We start from the raw sequence: 22,302 nt of genomic DNA, 5'->3' as shown, positions 1-22,302 counted from the left end.
ACTTTTTTATGTTTGCCCCAGAAATAATGGCAAGCAATTGAAGAGAGCGTATTTTTTGGGAAGAAATATCAATAACTTTGAGTGAAGTTGAGATATTGACAATTTCTGCACCGAAACATGTTTGTATTAGTATGTTCTAAATGTCTTTCGAAGACAGTTTGTATGTAGAATTTGAGATATAAAAGTTAGAGCAAAAAAAATATTTTTTTTCATGATGACCCTAACGCAACTTAGAAAAAAGCGCTATATTGATTATTTCAAGAGATAGAAAAAAAACTTTGTTCCACAAAGACGTCTCAAATAACTGGGACTACAATATTGTCGAACTATATTTACCTCTGTCTAAAAAGATAAAACAGTTATATTTTTTATTTCATCAACAATTCTGGTCATCCTATTTTTGATAACATGAAAATGAGCGCTCTATCATATGTAACAACTTTGTCGAAGACAGTTTTTGTCTAGAGAATAACTGTCGAGCTCTAAATGCTGATTTCCACTTAAATGCATCTCCTGGACCATTGTGCATTGGTGATTGGTAATAGGGGGTCATATTAACTATAATTTTTTTCATTTGTCTTGTTTATTTTTACATGAAGATGATTTTTTTGTCATGTTAATTGAACAACGTATTGAGTAAAATATTTGTTTCTGTTATGTTTTGATGGCAAAATGAGTTTTAGATTTTTTACTTTTTTAAAGTCATGTGAAGAAATAATGAATAGTTTGGATTAAATATACACATGTTAAGATTTGTCCATATTTTTATTTATATTCCGCATCCGCATCTTTATCATGGAAAAGCGGACGAAGGATCTCACCGGTTCATGAGTGGCTCCAAAACGTGCTTCTGGATCCAGTTCATATACTGTCTGTGGTTGGTTGTCACACCAAAAACAACAATTTTGCTTATTGATATATCCAGACCAATAGCAAGAACTGAGCTTTATCGTTAAACACAATAAACTGGTCTAAGTTTACGAAACACAATCTCCACACAGCAAGAATTATGAAAATTAAATTCAATAATTTTCAAACATTGCTTGGGTGTGAGTCTTTCCATGATGAAATACCATTATAAACCGAACATTTTTCGCATTGAGACATGTCATGACAGTCACGTGTCAGTTTTTTTTATCCCATTTATTTATTTTAAGGCTCATTAGCATTTTAGCTGTAACAGAGCCGAATTTTAATCGTCTACATGTCACATGGTTATCATATCTATAATTATAGCACATTACATTACACAGTTGCCATTCGCCAGTATTCCTTCTATACCATTGCATATGGTACATTTACACAGTAGCCATTTAGGCGTAAGAGTATTCTTTATGTTCTTCCATTATCCAGTTAGACCACCGGACAGCGGAGACAGTTGATTGATCATTGTTGAGTTATTTATAGAACAGTAGCCCGATGTGTCTGGCAGAGCAGAGCTGTTGTATGGATGAATCGATCTTATTTCGACCGTGGATCGATCTCCATCGCTGATGATTGTTGCGTGGACGTAGTTCTTCTGTAACAACAGAAAGATGGTCAATGAGGGCCCTGAGTTTTGAACTCACGATCGATCGCTTACTAAGCGAACGCGCAACCAATGTGGCTACGGAGACCCCCTCTCACGTGTCAGTTGTCAAAAATTGAAACGAAATCCCCAAAAATTGCAGAGAAATAGAGGACGAAAATCGTTGATATCATGTTTATATCAACATGCGAGTGACCTCGATCGCTCAAAATCCAAACTTTGCTGCAAAAGAAGTCAATAATACTCAAATGGGTTACTTGGAAAGTAATACACATTAAATGAGGGCAAATGAATTCAACGCGTAACCAAGAACAGTTTTTTTTTTAATATCCCGAATATCCCACCGGTGGCGAACCATTACATGGCATCCTCCCAAAAGGCCGAGCAGAAGTGTTAAGGAGCAAGTGGAAGTTGAAAAAAGCGTTGAGAAGAGTTGAGAGTGTTAGAGTGAAACGAAGAATCTTAGAAGAAGTCAAAAGTGTGGAAAAATTACAAGAGGCATAGCGTTAAATAATGCTGAGTACAAGTTGTGCGATGGCGATGAAGTGGATTTTTCCATACGCAGGAAAAGTGGTAGAGAAAGACTGTATTTGCTGGAAAAATGTGCCGCAGAAGGAAGTGCGCAAAAAAAAAATAATAAAAACAATGAAGGGACAACTTTCAACGAAATTATTGCTGAATGCCACGTATATAAATTATGAATGGATTCGAAGAAAAGAATTTGTAAGTTTGTTAGTTTTACATCCTCCTCTTCCACTATTTGTGGGGTGTGATTCGACTATTCGCGGAAAATATTAAGTTGGCGAAGGAAAATTTTGCTCACGAAATGTAAATGAACCCAAAACATTGTTCAAACACTTTGTTTTTCAAAGAATACCAGAGTTTTGAATCATTGCCATTGTAAGGCAACAGAATTCACTTTCGCTGGCATGTTAGAGCTGGTGAAATATGCCACATAAACTTAATAATCTCTTAATTGTTTCTAACCTGCGGATAATTTCAGTACTGCATATACCATTTTGGCAGTCCATTGAAAATACAATGACCTGATGGAGGTAGACTCTGGTCCACACAAAGCAAATTTATCATTCATTTCGTGTGCTTACCTTCAAATCACACTAATCTGGACCGCAGAGAGAACATACACGCCTCATTGCGATCCCACACCAGGCGTGTTGCAGGCCAGACCAATGGCAATGGCTTCTGCATTTCAACCACTGAATAAACGGATGTCATTTGGGAAAACGGAACCACGCGTTTATGACTCGTGAAACCATTGTCTCAGTTGCAGTCTCTCAAAGCACAAGCCGTCAGACCGAGTGACCGAGGAAACCTCATTCCGCGCGTCGCACGGTAGCAACCAACAACGACCGAAGAGCGGAAGTCGCGCGGCGGAATGCTCCCGTAGTTCATTTATCCTCATCAGGTCGCTGCCCTGAAGTGCTTCTGCGGATAAGACTCGTGGGGCGTTCCTCCACTGTGCATGCATTGGGCATAATGTCATAAAATATGCGGAATAGTGAGCTCGTTCGCCTTCGGGTACTAGCTATATACTCCCACGCGCTGCATTCAGAAGCTTCGTTTGGGAAGTTAGTTTTCGGTTAGATTAAGCAAAATTTGGGACGGGCAGAGAAAAGTTGTTAAAGTTTATTCTTGAAGTTTGGTATCAATGTGGGTGGAATTTTCGTTGTGTGGGAAAAATTGCAATACTGCCAGCATCGTTACCGGGAATCAATTTATAAGTTGATTCATTGCGGTGTGTTTCTTAGTTCGAAATTTGCGCATATTCAAGTTTAATATTTCTAATTAACTTTAATTTACAAGCTGGTGTTTTCAGGATATTATTTCATGATTTAAATTCTCGACGGCTTGTTTTAACAAGAAACATGACTGGCACAATTATAAAAATCAATTCACTTTTGATTACTTCGGATATCTTTGTAGAATGCATCAAAATTTTTAAAATAATTTAGTCGGAAGTTCTGGTGGCCTTGAAAACGACAAATGGGTTTGCATGGTTTTGTAGAAGATGTTAAAAATTGGTGATTCATGAATCATTCTTACTCTCGCGAGAACAATACACTAGATTTGTTTTTTTTTGCCAATGCACATAGCGCACTCATTATTCACCGTAAGTATTCTTCTCGTGTTAGACACAGTGCGGTCCGAAGCGATTATATATTCGATCTCTCAACACCATTATCTATTTGACGACGCATAACGCTATGAAAACCGACTCGGTGCGTCATATTTCATATTTCTCTTCTGCTTCACTTCTGCCCGTCAACGCAAGCTCTGCATTATGCTCGCTTCGCGCATATTCTGAGAAGGCATTTACAGGCGTAAAGTTTTGCACGTCCGTTCACATGGAAGCAAAATAGAAACTGAGGGTGGCCAGGGCGAAAATAATATTTATAGTGCTTTAATGGTCATCCGAAGACATGCATCAACCACTGACCAATCTTGACTCCGATGAACCTTCAAGCATATTTATAGATTTTTGTGATTTCACCAACATTTATAGGTTTTTGTGATTTCAACAAGATGCCTTCAAAGCAGTTTTTGAGCTATGGAAAAAAAGTTTTTGAGTCTATAAGTAACAAACATCACTCATACATCTTCACCTTACAAAAGTGATTGTCATACCACTTCGTTCAAACGGCAAATAGGTATTACAGCGCAAATCCTTGCACCCTGAACGAAACACTCTGATGCTGCTCTGATGCTGAAAAACAGATTAGGTGAAAAATACAGAAGCGTTCTACACCAGACGGCATGAAAACAGCCGTGGTGCCTTCACCAACAAATTTGCATCAATGTGTGCGATATGTATCTTCCATTCATTCTTTGTATCCAGCTAATCAGCTGTGTCTGGCTAAAGCATTTATGTACTGCTGTCTGCTATATAGCTGGACCGAGACTGTGGCTTGAATAATGATGATCATGGTTTGAATTATAGAGGCTTTAAAATTTCTCTAGTCTTGAAAAAGACTAATTTGGAAAACCATAAGAAGGGTTACCTGGAAAACCTCGATACCGTCGCGTCACTGGCTGGATAACTGATGAATCATGAATGCGGTGAAATTGAGAATAGCGTGGGGCTTGAATTGCAATATTTTCTCTGTCCTTATTGTCCGTAGAACAAACGCTCAATTTACTATTTCTATTTCATGAAAACGTGCCCTGTTTTCTGATTTCATAAAGGGTGTGTCACATCAAATTGCATCACGGAAAAAACGCTGTAGAAATTTAATTTTTAGGAATTATATCTTCAGCTTTCGCTTATAATCAGATAAGAGTGTATAGATCACGTTGGCCATGCTTCACTGTCAATTTTTCGTAAATTTGGAAAAATGTTGTCGAACGAAAAAGAGCGTCGTGAATTAATCCTGTGCACTCATTTCGAGAATCCGGAGTTGTCACATCGGGACATCGGTAAGATGCTGGGAATCGTCCAATCCACGGTCAGCAGAGTACCAAAACGATACTTCGAGAACCTCATCATCGACCGGAAGGTGAAGAACGGCAAAAATGGATGCTCCGTCAGTGAAAAAGATCACAAGCGCGTAGTTAAGCAGTTTAGACGTGATCCGAGAAGTTCGGTCCGGGATCTCGCCAATAAGCTGAATTTGTCAAGTTCATTCGTCCAGCGGACCAAGCAGCGGGAGGGCCTGCGTACATACAAGGTTCAGAAGGCTCCTAACCGCGACGAAAGGCAAAACATGGTGGGGAAGACGCGAGCCCGGAAGCTGTACACTGAAATGCTGACGAAGCCGCATTGCCTGGTAATGGACGACGAAACCTACGTCAAAGCGGACTTTCGTCAGCTGCCGGGCCTGTTGTTCTTCTCCGCAGAGGACAAATTCAACGTTCCGGAGGAGATTCGCAAGCAGAAACTATCCAAGTTTGCCAAAAAGTACATGGTGTGGCAAGCGATCTGCGTTTACCGGCACGGTAAACGGGCAGGTTTACCTTAAGGAGTGCCTACAGAAGCGCCTACTACCACTATTGAAGCAGCACGAGGGCCAGACCATCTTCTGGCCGGATCTCGCTTCGTGCCACTATTCAAAGGACGTGTTGGAGTGGTACGAAGCGAACGGGGTCACCTTCGTGCCAAAGGAAATGAACCCGCCCAACGCGCCGGAGCTTCGCCCAATAGAGAAATATTGGGCGATTATGAAGCAGGCCCTCCGGAAGAACCCAAAAGTTGTCAAATCGGAGGCGGACTTCAAGAGAAAATGGATTTCTGTTCAAAAAAAAAAAACTACAACCTGACGTTGTACAGAACCTTATGGACGGGGTAAAGAGGAAGGTGCGAGCATACGGGCTTGGGCTCGAAGTATGAATAAAAAGAAAATGCCAAAAGTTGTTTAATAGTTTTTATTTTACTGTCTAAAATTTTCAAAAGGATCGGTCTACTGGGCGAATTTCTACAGCGTTTTTTCCGTGATGCAATTTGATGTGACACACCCTTTATCATGTACATAATTAAGCTCCCGCTGTTTGTCAAGCAGAATATGCTGGTCGATTTAATGAAGACATCCAAAAATGGATTGGTTCGTGGATAACCTCAAAAAACGAAGATTTGAGTTCCGGCAGAAGGAAGACAAACAAATTGGCCAATATATTGAATGATTCATTTGTAACCATTTGTTTACGCAATAAAGAAACATTTTCATGATAACAACAGTGAGAGCATAGTTGTGCATCTAATACATTTTTTAGGGACGTAGCAGGATTTTTTTTCATCAAAAATGATCGTCTATTACCCCCCTGAGATATTTTGGATATATTTTTTCATGTGAGAAAGGTGGTTCTTGACTTAGGGGTGATGAATCAAAAATTAAATTATTCTTCTATATTCGAAAAACGAAACGTATATGCATAAAAACGAATAAAAAAAATCTGTTCACTCGATTATATACAGGATTCGATTATATACAAATGAAACACAAATTTTAGTATAACTCGAGAATTAATCAAGCAAATGAACCCAAATTTGGCGTGGGGAGGTTTTAGGGGGAATAAATGTTTTTATGTTGGATAGACATTCCTCCCACTTTCTAAGGTGGGGAGGAGGCAAAACAAATTTCGGCGGGACGAAGTTTGCCGGGACAACTAGTAATCTATAAATATAGGCTAAAGGCGAATGAACTAAGAACTGTGAACGAAGAACAGCTGAAGATGGTTGTTCTCGCGGGAAAAATACACGTTTGCTAACTTTAGTTTCTATTTTGCTACTATGTTGAACGGACGTGCAAAATTAGTTGCCCCAGAATATATTCTGGGAATATGCAGGAAGCAAGCATAGTGCAGAGCTTGTGCCGACGATCAGAAGCAATGCAGAAAAGAAATATTGAACAGAACGTACTGCGTCGGATTCTATACCGTTAGTTGGAGATTGTTTGTATATGATTAAATGACCCGTACGAATTGTTGATTTTATCCGTTATCAAAATGATAACGGTGGTAGGTAGCAAACGTGTAATAGCCTGAGGCCGCACTGGTTCTGCCAGTCGAGCAATATTGGGCAATACTGTTCCAGTCGATGTGGGAAAATAGTTGGGATGCCACTACAGCACAAAAACTCACGTCTCGTATCATCTAATGACCCAGAAAAGTGGACCTCAAAGTGGTCCAGACTATGATGGCGAGAGTTCCGGGAATATTGAGAAAAATTCAAGATGAAGAGCCACTATCTATCTAATTGTTTCACACCTCAAACGCACATTGGCTTGTGAAAATTCAATAAGGAATTGTATTTAAAAAACTTTTTCACGAAACATGTTTTTATTTAGTCCCGCTACTTATCTGATCCCGTGTCTTCAAGAAGAAGACTTATGACTCATTCGCTAATTCAAATCAGTGTATTCTAGAAATTAACAAACAACTTTGTGTTTTTCATTTGTTCACCAATGTGTTATCTGTCAGACCCCGGTGTATTTGGTTATCTAAGGTGAAATCATGCTTTTGTTCGAGATGGATGAACAGTAGGGTGCAATGAATGTATGAGAAAAAATCGACCCAAAAATTTCAAAAGGTTACCCTATACAAAATGTTCACCACCTCGAAAAATACCCTATGCCGAATTTCAGCTCAGTCGGACTTAAGGGAGAGTGGCGCAAAGCGGTCAAAGTTTGAGTTTTTTGAAAATCGAAAAATCACCAAAGGGGGTTTTACCCACCAAATAGGGGTTTTCGAAAACACAATTTCTAGCTTTGACTGACATGTGTATGCTTTTACTGCATTAGGAGCTGCTTGGCTATCTGAGAAGATACAGATTTTGGCATACCTGTATTTTCTAGTCAAACAAATATATGTACATGTTAGCTTGCTTGAAAAACTGTAGGCCACTGTCCCATTGAAATTGACATGTCGATTCCTGGTCCAGTAATACCAGCTCCCGTAGATTTACCGATTTTAGATCCATCGGTATAAAACACGAGTGATCCTGGACGAGTTTTGGGACCACCTTCTTTCCATCCGTTGCGATTGAATTCAATCACTTTGAAGGGAACACTGAAGTTAGTCTTTGTTTCCATCCAATTTTCATTCATGCTTACTATAGTGTTCAGTTGAAAATCTTTCAGGATTTGTAAATGCCCTGTGAGATCTCCTTCTAGAAAATGTTTTATACGTTTCAGCCTACGAGCACCTTTTTCCGCTTCAAGTTGCACATATTGGTGCAAAGGTAGAAGGTATAAAAGAGCATCTAGGGCTTTGGAAGGTGCGCTAGGCATTGCTCCAGTTATTGATAAGCATGCCAGACGTTGTGGTTTATCGAGCTTTTTCTGAGCTGATATTTGTGTAGTTTTAGGCCACCACACTAGCGAAGCATATGTTAGTCTGGGTTTCGCCATTGCCGAGTAAATTCAGTGAATCATTCTCGGTTTTGGTCTCCACTTTTTCCCGAATATACTACTACAACTCCAGAGCGCAGTCTGGTCTTTAGATATTGCATACTCCAGTTGGTCGTTCCAATTTAGTTTTTGGTCAAGCATGACACCTAAATATTTGGTTCGTTTCGAAAGCTCCAATTGTACATCTCCCAATCTAAGAGGTGGAATCTTATGCTTTCTTTTTCTGGCAAATGGAATTATGACTGTTTTTGAAGGATTACCACTTAGTCCTTCCAAGTTGCACCTTTAGAGTGCGTTTATAAGGGCTGTTTGCGTTCTATTGGAAATAGTATACTCACATTTACCCCTCACTAAGATGATCATGTCATCAGTAAAACCAATGACTTCGTATCCTAAATTAGCTAGGTTATTAACTCGTTAAGCCCCACATCGGTCCGATCTAGCTGGACCGACAGTAGACTTTTCGTTTGAAGAGCGTCGGCATTAGGAACGGCCACAACAAATTTACAAAATGATATTTGGAAAAGTCCACTATCGATTCGCTGGGACCGACGTGGGCCAAACGTAAACATCAATATCGTCGACAACTAGGGACCACAACAGAGGAGACAGAACTTTGCCTTGAGGGCAACCTCTAGTTTGTTTCGTTCTTAGAGTAGATCCTTCTAATTTAGCTATTATTAGTCGGTTGGTTAGAATGGCATGTATCCAGTTGGTGATGCACATGTCAAAACTACATTGCTTTATGTATAGAGTTGTAGGATGCATTATCAATATCAAGAAAAGCTGTAAGTGAGATTTCTTTAGCATCAAAAGACTTCTCTATATTTGAAATTAACGTGTGAAGCGCTGTTTCAGTTGATTTATTTCCTTGGTAGGCAAATTGAAATTTGTTCAATGGTCTCCTATTCAAATATGATGATTTGATATGGAGATCAATGACCTTTTCCATAATTTTTAAGATGACAGATATTAGACTAATTGGTCTATATGCTTTGGGAGTCGCTCAACCCTTGCTTTCGTGAAGACCACCCTAGCCAATTCACTAGCTCTTTTCTCGTCTCTGATTAGACAAGATTGAGCTGTATTGAAGACCTGTGCGTGTCCGGAAATCAATTGGATTGAGCTTGGGAAGTGTGTTTCCATCATGATACTAAGTGCTTCCTGGGAATCGGTTGTATATTGACCATTTCCTTTTTTCAGACTACCAAGTCCGTAGGTGTGATCCTTTATGAAGTCCTGCTACAACAGGTAAACTTTCTACCTGTTCGCAGGTGAACTTCCAATCCCTTCTCTTAGACTTACGAATTTCTTTGTTATATTCTGTTTTTGTAATCTGTCCAATCACAGGTATTTTTTGCTTTGATGAAGAGTTTTCTAGACAATTTTATAAGCCTTTCAAGTTTTTGTTCCACCAAGATGCATCCTTGCTTGAAGTTTTTTTTGCTTCAGTAACTATCCCAATTTGTTTTTCTCGGATTTCTGAATTGTTCGATCAAAAGATCACCAGAATCATAATTAAACATTATATGTTTATGATCAGATAGAGATTCTTCTTTTGTCACATGCCAATTTTGTATCTGAACTGATAGTTTAGAACTGCACAGTGTTAGGTCAAGAACTTCTTGTCTAATAGAGTTAACAAATGTTGGGTCGTTTCCTTGGTTACAAATGTTTATTCAAGCCAAATGTCTTGAAATTGCATGAAACGTCGAGATCTAGTGTCATCTCGATTTTGACGTAGAACTACGTCTTTCATTAAGAGTGCCAAATCAGAAAACAGGTCACGTTTTTATGAAATAAAGTTAACAGTAATAACTATGTTTGCCGCGAACGGATTTTGGTGAATTACATACTAAACGAATTGGAAATTCCGTAAGATTTGTTTAATATGCTATACATTAGAATCCCCTGGTTTGTAAATGGTTCAAATTTATGAAAACTTTAAGCGTTTCCATTTTCTCATACATTTGTTCTGCCCATTGTGTGCTTTCCCGAACAGAGCTGTCAATAACGAGCAACTTATCGACGACCAACGAAGGGGAAATCGTAGGATTTAAAGTCTCCGTGAACAAAGAAAAAGTAGAAGAATGAAGGGGAATACTTGCCTAGAGTATAAACAGTGAATCTCGCTGAGGCAAACTTTCATTCGGCATCGAACTGTTGAGCAATCCAGTTCACTTTGCTTTCGCTGCGCTTCGATCTAAGATTGGACCCCACCAGTGGTAATCCAACTTGGATATCGTCGTTTGGTGTTTCTGTTCGTTTTTCGCGTTATTCGTATCGTGTGTTTTTTTCCGCGTCATAAATTGGACACTGTGTGATGAGCAAGAAGAAGAAGAAGAAGAAGGCAGGCTCGAGCCCTGCAAAAAACGAACGCAATAAAATTTCGAGGCAAGCGTCATCTAATGATGCACGTGATGTTGGTGCAGAGAAAAGCGCTCGCACTGAACCGAGCCTTCGCGAGTGTGACACCGCATCAAACAACAGCGAAGTAGGCGACTTCGGCGCGTCGGTCGAAAATGTAAGTGCCGTTACCCAGACAGCAACCAAAATCAAGCTCCCCTCGCTGGTGGTGAAGGCGGTCGCTCTTGACAAACTCATCAGCGAATTCGCATCGATAGGTGTTACGACAGAGTACAAGCTGTGTGGCATAATTAAGGCTTTTTCCAAGCAGTTAACATTGTTTGTTTTCCGTCATCATAAGGGCTTCGTTGGCGCCTTTTAGAAGGCATCAATGCATTAAACTAACGTTATGGCGAAGCAGGCGTTAAGGTTGTGCGCCAAAAATTATTTGGGGAATACCAAGCATCTTGAATGTCTTACTGAAATGTTATAAGTTATTTGGTTCGCGTGCCAGGATTGCATTTGCTCGATTTTCTCGTGATTTTTCGTTTTTCAAAAAAAACTCAAATTTTAACGTTTGTGACACCAGTAAATAAAGTCCGAATGAGCTAACATTTTGCATAGGGTATATTATCGTGCAAATCAACATGTCGTAGCAAGTTCCGAATGAAAAATCGAGATGATTATTTTTATTGGCACCCAAAACCATACTTTCCGTTTCGTTTGACAAAAAAATTTCTTTCGATATGTCACTAGATCTCGAGGTTCCTGCAATGTTAAGACATTTAGCATCAAAATTTTTTTTTCGAAAACCCCGATTTTCCCCTTGGGTGATTTTTCGATTTTCAAAAAACTCAAACTTTGACCGCTTTGTGCCACTCTCCCTTAAGTCCGATTGAGCTGATATTTAGCATAGGGTGTTTTTTCGAGGGGGTGAACATTTTTAATGGGGTAACTTTTTGAAATTCGAGATGACCATTTTCATTGGCACCTTAATGAATAGCATTCACAACATAACAAGAGTCAAACGATTTCAAACGCTGAGAAATGCTACGGTTAACTGGAACATATTCGATGTTATTTTTCATTCATGCATATTTCACAGGTGGGCACTTGATTCCAGCGGTTCCTTTCGCTGGCAGAATGAAAGCAAACGTTTTTCTCCCCACATTTTCGCTGAACTCTGCTCCGATTTGAATAATAAACATATTTCCCACCAACGAATGACGAAAGTTTGGATGAATGCAAAATATTGTTCTTCATCGTCCACACGGCGAAACAATAATAATTGCAGCAGGAAGCAATAACGGCTGCCTGCTCTGCTTTCCATTCCACTTTCAGTGCACTCGGTCATGCCCCAATGGTCAATGGAAATCTGATTGGATTTACAGTAACGGAACTATACACAAAAGTAAAAACTTGTTCTGGGTCGAGAGCATCCACTATATACCATGCAGAAACAGAGGCGCGGTAAGCTCATGGTGCACCGTAGGTCAAGTGACCGGCAATGCTCTTCAACTATAAACCGATTTTCCGCTGGCAGTTCTTGTAGCAATGAAGAGCAGATAACCACAATCGCTGGAGAATGACATTACAAACTGCGTCTCTTCATTTCGGCAAATTTGTACCAATAATTATTTGCGTACGAAATTCAACGATTTTGTGAGTGGTTAACATAAAATTAATTTGGATTTGAAATGGTCAATTAACAAATTCTTGGCAAAACTTGTTACCATCACAACTTAATTTAATTGAATGTTATATTCAATCAAATTGAATTACCCTCGGTGCCCGATATCAACCACATTTCCGAAGCCTGTATCGTCGCCGCAGGATACTTTTCAGGCCCCAACGCAAAAGCTGGTGGTTGCGTTTCGCGCCAGAGTGATTGTGCATGGGAACATTACGATAATGACAGTTATTATCTTGTTTGTATGACGCCGTTAAGTTTTCCATACACACCACCCATAATACTTCCCTGCAGAGATTTTCAAATGGGAATGTTTCACGGATATGGTTGGAGACAAACTTTTTTCCCGTTTTATTTCCCGTTCGGTGGTGGATGAACAAAACTGCTGCTGCAGGCATCGCACAGAGACAATGCACGGGAAACATCGGGTTTGTCCTACTGGATGGTCGGTCCACTCCTTTGGGATCGGTTTTATACCATGCAATTGTAGCTAACGCTCGTTAATGAGTGTGCAGTTACCTTCGGGGAAATAAGCGAAGCAGATAATTATAATTTAATGATAGACTAGTGGAAATGGCGCTGTTCACAAATATTACTTTTGTACATATTTAGTTAATTTGCCAAACAAAATAATTCAGAAATTATCGGCTTCCGCTCTCATTTGTTTCCTTCGCGAAAATACGGTTGGATGAATAACGAAATCAAATGATACTGCAAAATTCATCAACCAATGCCGACCATACTGATCATCGGTGTCTCACTAGAATTTGGTGAATTGAATTTCCATGAATGTGAATTGTTATTGGAAAACAAACGCTTGAGCGGTTGCTGTGCATTTCATACAACAAACAGGATGTTCGCTCGTCGAATTTCGGGGAAATCGTAATTATCGTGTTTTCCGCGCATATTGATAACCGATTGTTTAACAAATTTTCGGTATTTCGAAGCCTCATTTTTATGAGCCTTTTATGTCCTCGCTAATTGACGGAAATTGAGTTTTGATGACATACGCAATAGACTGTAAGTGAATTACTACTTTTATCTACATCTTTTCATCTACAGTCACCGCATGTTTCGTTATTCTCCATGCAATCCTCTCGGTAATAAGGAATCGAACCAATGAAATGTGGCAATGTTTTTACTATAGTAGACTTTATATTGTATAATAATTTTATTTTCTTCTAAATTATTCAAATCAAAATTTAAATATAATAAATTGCCTGCCTTACCAAGAAACTGTAATACACCATTTTCACAGTTCAAAATCATCAATATAAGCTCGAAGTGTACAGTCATAATCCTGGAAAATAATAACAATTTAATCAATGAAAACAACATTTTTCAAATTTATATAGTTTTCAAGTAAATAAATCGTTCGAATTCGCTCTAATCAATATTTGCCACCTGTTTGTAACACACTTTTTTTTTCTCAGGTTCGTATAGCCTCTCTATTGAAAATAGCAATTATCAACAATCCATTCTACCATACAGTAAATTTCCCACAAACTAAAGCAGAATATTGGCAAATCGAACGAAGCCGCAATTGAATCGACAACTGTGTTGCGACAGTCAATTTGCTAAATGTTCTTGAATAATTAATCAATTGCAATCTGGATGCTCCCGTGGTTAGCTGCGTTGATGCTGGGAGTGAATGGAGTTTAGGGTTCGCTTACCACTCGTATTTGTGTTCCACGGTGGCATGTTCAAAGAAGCATCTCGTAGAAGTAGAAAGACACATGGCACTCTCTGAACGTTCCGTTCAAGAACACCGACAAACCTTAAGTACTGAATACATATTAGAAACTGAAGCGAGTGCTGTTACATTGAGACAACCATGTTCCTAACCGTCATTATTGCCATCGGAGAGGAGAAGAAACTGGAGTCAGCCCATCTGTTTTTTCTCCCACTGTTTTGCTAACCTTTTATTTTGATTCAATTTATATATTGACCGTTCCTATCAATAAATCAATATAGAGTGTTTGAAAGAAATACTAAAGCAAACACAATCGATAGTCGAGGGCATATTGGAGCAAATGGAAGCAATTTGAAAAGATCAGTAAAGCAAAACATTGCGAAATGACATACACCGGTTGAAGCTAGTAAATGTCAGTAATCAATGGGCGTATGGACTTTTGTTCGTGGGTAAAAATGCATACTGTAGAATCCTTCAATTTTCGTGCAGGTGCAGGTGACATGCAATGTTCTTTTTCAATAATTTAATTCAAAACTGTATTACTCGCTTTTAACCCGCCTGTACTCTTGCGCAAGATCATAACTTGTATACTGGCGCAGGGTGTCACAGACCGTGCGTGCCTCTGAAATACTGCTATTCTATACTTTTTAGGCGTTATTGGTATTTATTTAATTGAATTGAAAAACCCATGTAATTTACCCGGTGCGCGAGCATAGGAGGGCTAATTAAACTTATGAAGATGCATGTTTCCTTATCTATTGACGATAAATAGTGAATTTATCTTTTTGCACGTCATTAGGGCCTCTTTCGAATGTGACAGTTTCGAGAAAAATGTTTATGACATTTCAATTCCTTCATTCAAATCCATTTTCAAACAGTAACAATAATTAATTAATAATTGTAATCATAATGTCGTATCAACAGAAGCAAAAAATATGCTTCAATTATTGATACTTTATTGTACGAAAAATCAATGAAAAAAACATTCGAAGTAGACAAAATATATAAAACGAATGCATTCAATAATAAAAGAGCATATTTTTTTCATTAGATCCAATTGAAGTTAGATCCTTTTGCATCGAAAGCGTCTATCGAAAAAGTTAAGCATTATGAGTGAAGCCCCTTTTTCAACATGATTTTTATGTGTTTTTTTTTTGTATTGTTAGTAGTTTTTGTTAATGTATTGATAGATGGTTAAGTTCTCAAACGAAAAAAAAAACAATGAAAAGTTTGTTTACATTTTCGAGATATGTTTTTTTTTTTGTACATGAATAATGTATTTATTAACAGTCGCACAGACTGTAATTTCTTAAAACTATGATAAACTTCTTATTCTATTTTAAAATGCGTTTTTCGTCAGGCTAAAGTCGTACTCGTGACAAAGAAAATTGAACTGGCGAAGGCAAGAATCGAACGGATTGTTATAGCCATAGTTCGTTCTATGGTATGGCACTGCTAATAGTGAGGAGTTCCGAAATCGTCAAGGAGGAATGTAGAACGGGATCTGTGCGAGCAATTCAGCACAGTCCATAGATTCTCTGAGAATGTCGAATATAAATAATCGCTGCATCGTGGACTCGTCTAGCTGATAGTGTTTCCAGTCCCATGAGCTGGCATCTGTCTGGGTACGGATGAAGGTTGGTTGCATCGTTCCAAGGAAGTAGCCTAAGAGCGAAGCGCAAAATATTTTCTGAACCCGCTCGATAGATATAACAGGAGCAGTGTGCTAAGGGGACCAAACAGGCGCAGCATACTCCAGCATGCTACAAACTAGCGAACAATAAAGTGTTTTCAGTGCATTTACCGTTTTGTCTCATATTCCGAACAGTCTCAAATTCCAAACACTTCATTTTTAAATATGAACTAGCTAACCCGGTAAACTTCGTCTCGCCCAAAATTTGTTTTTTGTTATGAATACATTCAAACATTCAAGTTTTCTTACTAAGCGCAAGTCCATGAGTCCAATCGCAGAATTATTCATTGATTGATCTTCTAATCGACCCCGTACCTTTCACTAAAAAATTCCTAGTACTTCTACCAAAACTCATCAATAGATTATAAGATTATTTTCAGACACAATTCTCGTTCAAGATTTTTCAACCACTTGCAAATAACATGTTTCTCCGTTACATGGAATAAATGTTTGAAACAGAAAATATGATAGAATAAAGACAGACCCCATCCTCTCTTCTCCCCTTAGAGATGGGAGGGGAGTGTCCATTCACCATAGAAACGTTTCGTGCCCCCTAAAATCTTCACTTGCCAAATTTGGCTCCATTTGCTTGACTAATTTTCGAGTTATACAGAAATTTGTTTTTCATTTGTATGACAGCCCACCCTGAAAGAGGGGGAAGGAGTGTCGAACCACCATAGAAACATTTATTGCATCCTAAAACCTCCACATGCCAAATATGGTTTCGTTTGCTTGATTGATTCTCGAGTTATGCAGAAATTTGTGTTTCATTTGTATGGCGGCACCCCTTTAGAAGGGGGGGTGGAGTATCTAACCACCGTAAAAATATTTATTGCACCCTAAAACCTTCACAGGCCGAATTTGGTTTCGTTTACTTGATTAATTCTCGAGTAATGCAGAAATTTGTGTTTCGTTTGTATGGCAACCCCTCCTTAGAGAAGGGGGTGGAGTGTCTAACCACCATAGAAACATTTATTGGACCCCTACATATGCCTAATTTGGTTCCATTTGCTTGATTAATTCTCGAGTAATGCAGAAATTCGTGTTTCATTTGTATGGCAGCCTCCCCCCCTTAAAAGAGGGGGGGAGGAGAATCCAACCACCGTAAAAACATTTATTGCACCCTAAAACCTTCACATGCCGACTTTGGTTTCGTTTGCTTGATTAATTCTCGACGAATGCAGAAATTTGTGTTTCGTTTGTATGGCAGACCCCCTTAGAGAGGGGGTGGAGAGTCTAACCACCATAGAAACATTTATTGCACCCTAAAATTTCCATATGCCTAATTTGGTTCCATTTGCTTGGTTAATTATCGAGTAATGCATAAATTCGTGTTTCATTTGTATGGCAGCCCCCCTAAGAGAGTAGTTTCCGAGTCCATAAGAATCAGACATCCGAGATTTCCGAGTCCATAAGAATCAGACATATAGGCTTCATTTTGACATCATTTACAGGTATCAATACAGCCTATAATTTGTAAAATTAGAAATTTGCAAAAAAGTGATAGTCAAAACCAATGATAAAATGTTTGCGTTAGCAAGTTCCGTAAAAAACAAGCATCGTTCATTTTTCAGTTTTTGTAGTAGTTTCAACTGGTTTGATTGCTGTTTTCATGTTAAGTGCTAGAGAATATAAGAACCTACAATATCTGAGTGAAGAAAATGATATTTTATGCAGAAATCTTCATTCAAATTAATATTGAAGTAGTGTTCGGAATATGAATAAAATTTCTACGCATGATTTCAATTCCGAACACTTCATTTTCAAATGTAAATTTACTGAACTTTAATGTTATAAATAATTGACTAATCAAAATCCTGAAATTCTTTGGGTTATAGCTTTCATTTTAACATCATTTACCGGTATCGATACAGCCTATAATATACAATGTTGAGCATTTGCAAAAAAGTGACAGTTAAAACCAATGATTAAATTTTTACGTTAGCAAATTCTGTAAACAACAATCATCGTTAATTTGTCAGTTTTTGTAGTTTTTTCAACTATTTTGTTTTTTGTTTTCATAGTTAGTGCTAGAATTTGTACTAATCTACAATAAATGGATGAAAAAACGATATTTTATGCAGAAATCTTCATGAAAATAAGTGTTCGGAATATGAATCAAGTTTCTACGCATGATTCAAATTGCGAACACATCATTTATCAATCTGAGTTTACTGAACTTTAATGCAAATACAATCAATATTTACGATATTGTGAGTATAACATTTTTCCAAAGTAAATAAATTTTTCCAAAAAAGACTAGCTAATTGACTTTAATTTGATATATCGATCATATGAATCGGCCCAGTAGTTCAAAAGTTTAATTTTTTTTTTTAAAAATGCATCTTTGCTGTTCGGAATTTGAGACAAAAGTGATTAAACATATTTTTAGTTTTTCACCATGAATGTGTATTTGTAAATCAATTTCATTGTAGCCAAATTAAAAAGAAGGCTCTATAGTATCCAAAAACCAATTTAATTTCGCGAAAGAGTACCATTTTGAGTAATGAGACACTGTTGGCCATCGAAGCTTAAGTGTTCGGAATTTGAGACAAAACAGTACATCTGTAAACTCCGCTGCGTGGCGTCGTATGAAGCCTAGTACGAAAAAAGCTTTCGCAGTTATAGCGACCACGTGCTTACCGAATCCGAGTTTGCAGTCGATTGTGACTCCAAGGTCTTAGATGGACGATACACGTTCCAATACTTCCGTTTCCATCATGTATTGATGACTGACAGGACTTTGACAACGTCTGAAGGAAATGACTTTGCATTTATTACTGTTCACACGCATCCCATTGTCGCTACACTGTGCCAACATAGTGATGATCTGCTGCCTGGAGCGCATAATAATCTGAAGGCGAATCGATGGTGCGGAAGATTTTTAGGTCGTCGGCGAATGAAAGTTTAGACGAAGAAAGCAGAAACTACAAGTCGTTAATAAACATGTTGAACAACATCGGCCCAAGAACGCTGCCCTGCGGTACTCCAGATGTGATGTTCAAGACACGGAATCGAGTTGAGTATAGGGTGACATATGCGGTTCTGCCACACAAGTACGAGGAAACCCAACTCGTAAGTGAATCTGGAAATCCCATGGTTTCAACTTCGCGATGAGAAGGACATGCGGAACCGTGTCGAATACTTTCGCGAAATCAACATATACTGCATCAACTTGTCCTCTCTCTTCTACTTCGCGAGACAAGGAGTAACGTAGCACATGAGAGCAGATTAGCACATTAAATGTTGTAGATGATGCCTCATGAACCCGTGATGGCCTTCAAAAATAATGGGAGACATCAGGCTATACAAAACGCTGTGCACCAGTCTTTCGAATACTTTGCCAATGCAGCATAGTATTGTAACACCACGATAATGTTTCACCATCTTGCAGCTACCAGATTTGTGGGTGGGGACGATGTAAGTAGCTTTCCAGGCATCCGGAAAGATCATTTGGCGAAGTGACTGGTTGACTGGAATGGATCATATACGAGGTCAGTTCAAAAAGTATCGCGACTTTTGAATATTACAGATTACGCAGATTAGGTACTTTTGGTTTCGGATTTTTTGTGACATTATGTTGGTATTCATGTCTCTCGCTTATGCTGACAAGTTCGGCAATTCTGAATTTTCAGGTAATTTTTGACAGTTGCACTCGTCTTCGATTTTTGTATATTCAAAAATGGTTTTAATTATTGATTGTAATTATGGGATTGTATCTAGGACACAACCACATTTTCGACGCAGAACCACGGAATTATATTATTCCATCTGCTTGTTTATCACTTCGGATATTTTTTCAGAATGCATCGAAATTTTCTAAATAACTTTTTGGTAAATTTCTGGATACTCTTCCATATCCGCACTAGCCCAAAAATTTCCATTTGCTACTGGCATCTTCTTTGTCGTAACACACTTTGATACAGAGGGTTTCCTCTGCATCGAGGGTATGTAGCCAATGTGAACGAAAGTACACTGCTGTTAGGCAATATCTTCCATTCGTTCCATTCCCGTATCGAGCTGTGTGTGTATATGTGTGTGAGCTCAACATTAAGCATGAATGAAGTTCGTTCGTTGTGTCTTGTTTCCTAGCTCGTTCGCAACTATGATTTCATTCCATTCCATTCCACATTTGGTTTAAACTTCTTCGGTTCATTCGTCTCTAGTGCTGAGAAGGGCCCCTATGGAAAGAAACTCTACTCCATACTCGTTTTTCACCTACTTAAGAAAGACAACACATTCCCGCTCGACGCTCGTCGGCAACGATGTTGCTCCTATGATGGCTTATTTACCGTTTTGTCTCATATTCCGAACACTTAAGCTACACTTAAGCCATTGAACAGTGTCTCATTACTCAAAATGGTACTCTTTCGCGTAATTAATTTGATTTTTGGATATAATAGAGCCTTATTTTTCATTTGACTACAATAAAATTGATTTACAAATACATATTCGTGAGCTTGAGCTTGGGTAGACTGTACAATTCATAGTTGCTCTCTGTGATTGACCTGAACCAACCAAATTGCACAAAGAACACACAGAATGACCCTTTTGACTAGCAAATCATTCTCGTTTTGCAATTTTTGGTGATTCGAGCTTTAAGTGGTCAATAACGACGCCGGCCACGTCCTTAGAGTTACCAGAAAAAGGGAAGAAATATTAGTATGATATTCGCCGCCCGAAGGCCAGAAGAGTCGCCTCTATAGCGTGGTTCCCTAGCGTTTATCATGGAAGGGAAAGTTGTTAGTTGATTTACAAATACATATTCGTGGTGAAAAACTAAAAATAAGTTTAATCACTTTTGTCTCAAATACCGAACACTATTTTTGTCACTGACTCATATTCCGAACAGCATAGATGCAACTTTTAAACTACTGGACCGTTTCATATGCAGCTATTCCATGCCAAACCGATATAGTGCTTCTCAGGATTTCTTCAAAAGCGGTAGTTTTGTTCTTTATCGCAAATTATTAGACCCGTTTATTAGGTTATTTATTTTTTTGTTAGGGTGACCATTTCCATTTTAGAGTGGTCCAAAAAATCCATTTTAACGCATTTTTGCCAAAAATGACCTTTTTCTAAAATTCATAACTTTCGAACCACTGGACCAATTCAGATGTTCGACATATGTTCGACATATTAAATCATTTTATTAAATCATATATTAAGCCAATTAGCTGGTCTTTTTTGGAAAAATACTACAGCTGCAGAAAATTTTAATTGTGTTTTTTGTTATTATTGATTTTATTTGTTTTCTATAGTTTTCATGGTCTCGGGACTAAAGGCATTATATTTTTTTATATTTTTTCTGGAAAGCTGAGGATTTTTCACATAACATATCTCGAAACCCTTTTTTTCGCAAAATTGACTTTTTTCAAAAATTTATTACTTTTGAACTACTGGACGGATTCATATGATCGACATATCAAATTAAAGCCTACTAGCCTTTTTTGAAAAAATAACACATTTGCCAATTAATTCGATTATAGTCACATACATCCAGTCTAGTCGCATAGAAATATGGAACGAAAACTGAGAACATGTTAACTTTGAAAATCAACGAAAAATAACACCTCCCTGGTATTCGGATATATTTTGTGAAAAAAACCAGACCACACAATTTTTTTCAAGAGATTTCATTTTCATGAAAATTCTCCATATTAACCCTGAAACGGATTTACTTAAATATATTCCGTAATTTCCTCCCTTCCATAATAATTTTCAAGTGTTCTGTGGCGTTATGCCAAGTTCACATCATTCAGTTTTGACCCTTTGCGGTCGTTTGTCTGCTCTCAGCCACCACAGCAAGGAAGTAGTAGTCTTGTATTTTATGCAATTATATATCAATTCATACATTTTCTAAAATAATTTTAATGTATTGTGCATTTGTTCACGAATCCAAACGGTACTCCTATGAATAATACATAATGATAATCAGTATAAATAAAAGTTGTCACTCATGCTTGGGTGAAGGTTAATGAAAAACTCCATGTATTGCGGCAAAGAGCATTGTTCTGTATGTACAAACAAAAAGATAAAGAGCGGAAGACGTCAAACTAATTATTTTTGAGATACATGCGAACACCTGAACTGTATTTTAGAGACTTTTTCGAAAGATATCATACGCATCATCTCTCTCTCTCTCTCTCTCTCTCTCTCTATATATATATATATATATATATATATATATATATATATATATATATATATATATATATATATATATATATATATCTGTTTTTCTCTCTGTCTGATTTTCATGTACTCGAAAACTACTGAACCGATCGACATGAAAATCGGTGTATAGGGGTTTTTGGGGTCGAGGAAGGTTCTTATAAAAGTTCGAGACCCCTCGCTCCTCTCTAAGGAGGGGATGCCATACAAATGAAACACAAATTTCTGCATTATTCGAGAATTAATAAAGCAAACGAAACAAAATTTGGTATGTGTATGTTTTGGGGTGCAATAAATGTTTCTATGGTGGTTAGACAC

At 38.0% G+C, this 22,302-nt stretch overlaps 1 protein-coding gene across 7 annotated transcripts in view; it reads right to left on the bottom strand.

Moving 5' to 3' along the window:
- LOC129771454 (transient receptor potential cation channel trpm) overlaps positions 1-22,302 on the bottom strand; it is a 338,130-nt gene that overhangs the window by 209,307 nt on the left and 106,521 nt on the right. Inside the window, exon 2 of one of the 7 annotated variants that reach the window (XM_055775113.1) lies at positions 13,654-13,724. The exons of the other annotated variants lie outside the window; for them this stretch is intronic. Within the exon in view, the coding sequence (XP_055631088.1) occupies positions 13,654-13,674 (21 nt within the window). The 5' untranslated portion in view covers positions 13,675-13,724. The remainder of the gene's footprint in view (positions 1-13,653; positions 13,725-22,302) is intronic. 7 annotated transcript variants of the gene reach the window in all.

This window comes from Toxorhynchites rutilus, chromosome 2, assembly GCF_029784135.1.
Source record: "Toxorhynchites rutilus septentrionalis strain SRP chromosome 2, ASM2978413v1, whole genome shotgun sequence".
Classification (NCBI taxonomy): Eukaryota; Metazoa; Arthropoda; class Insecta; order Diptera; family Culicidae; genus Toxorhynchites; species Toxorhynchites rutilus.
Note: the sequence above shows the minus strand (reverse complement) of the source record. Positions and strands in the feature narration are given on the sequence as shown.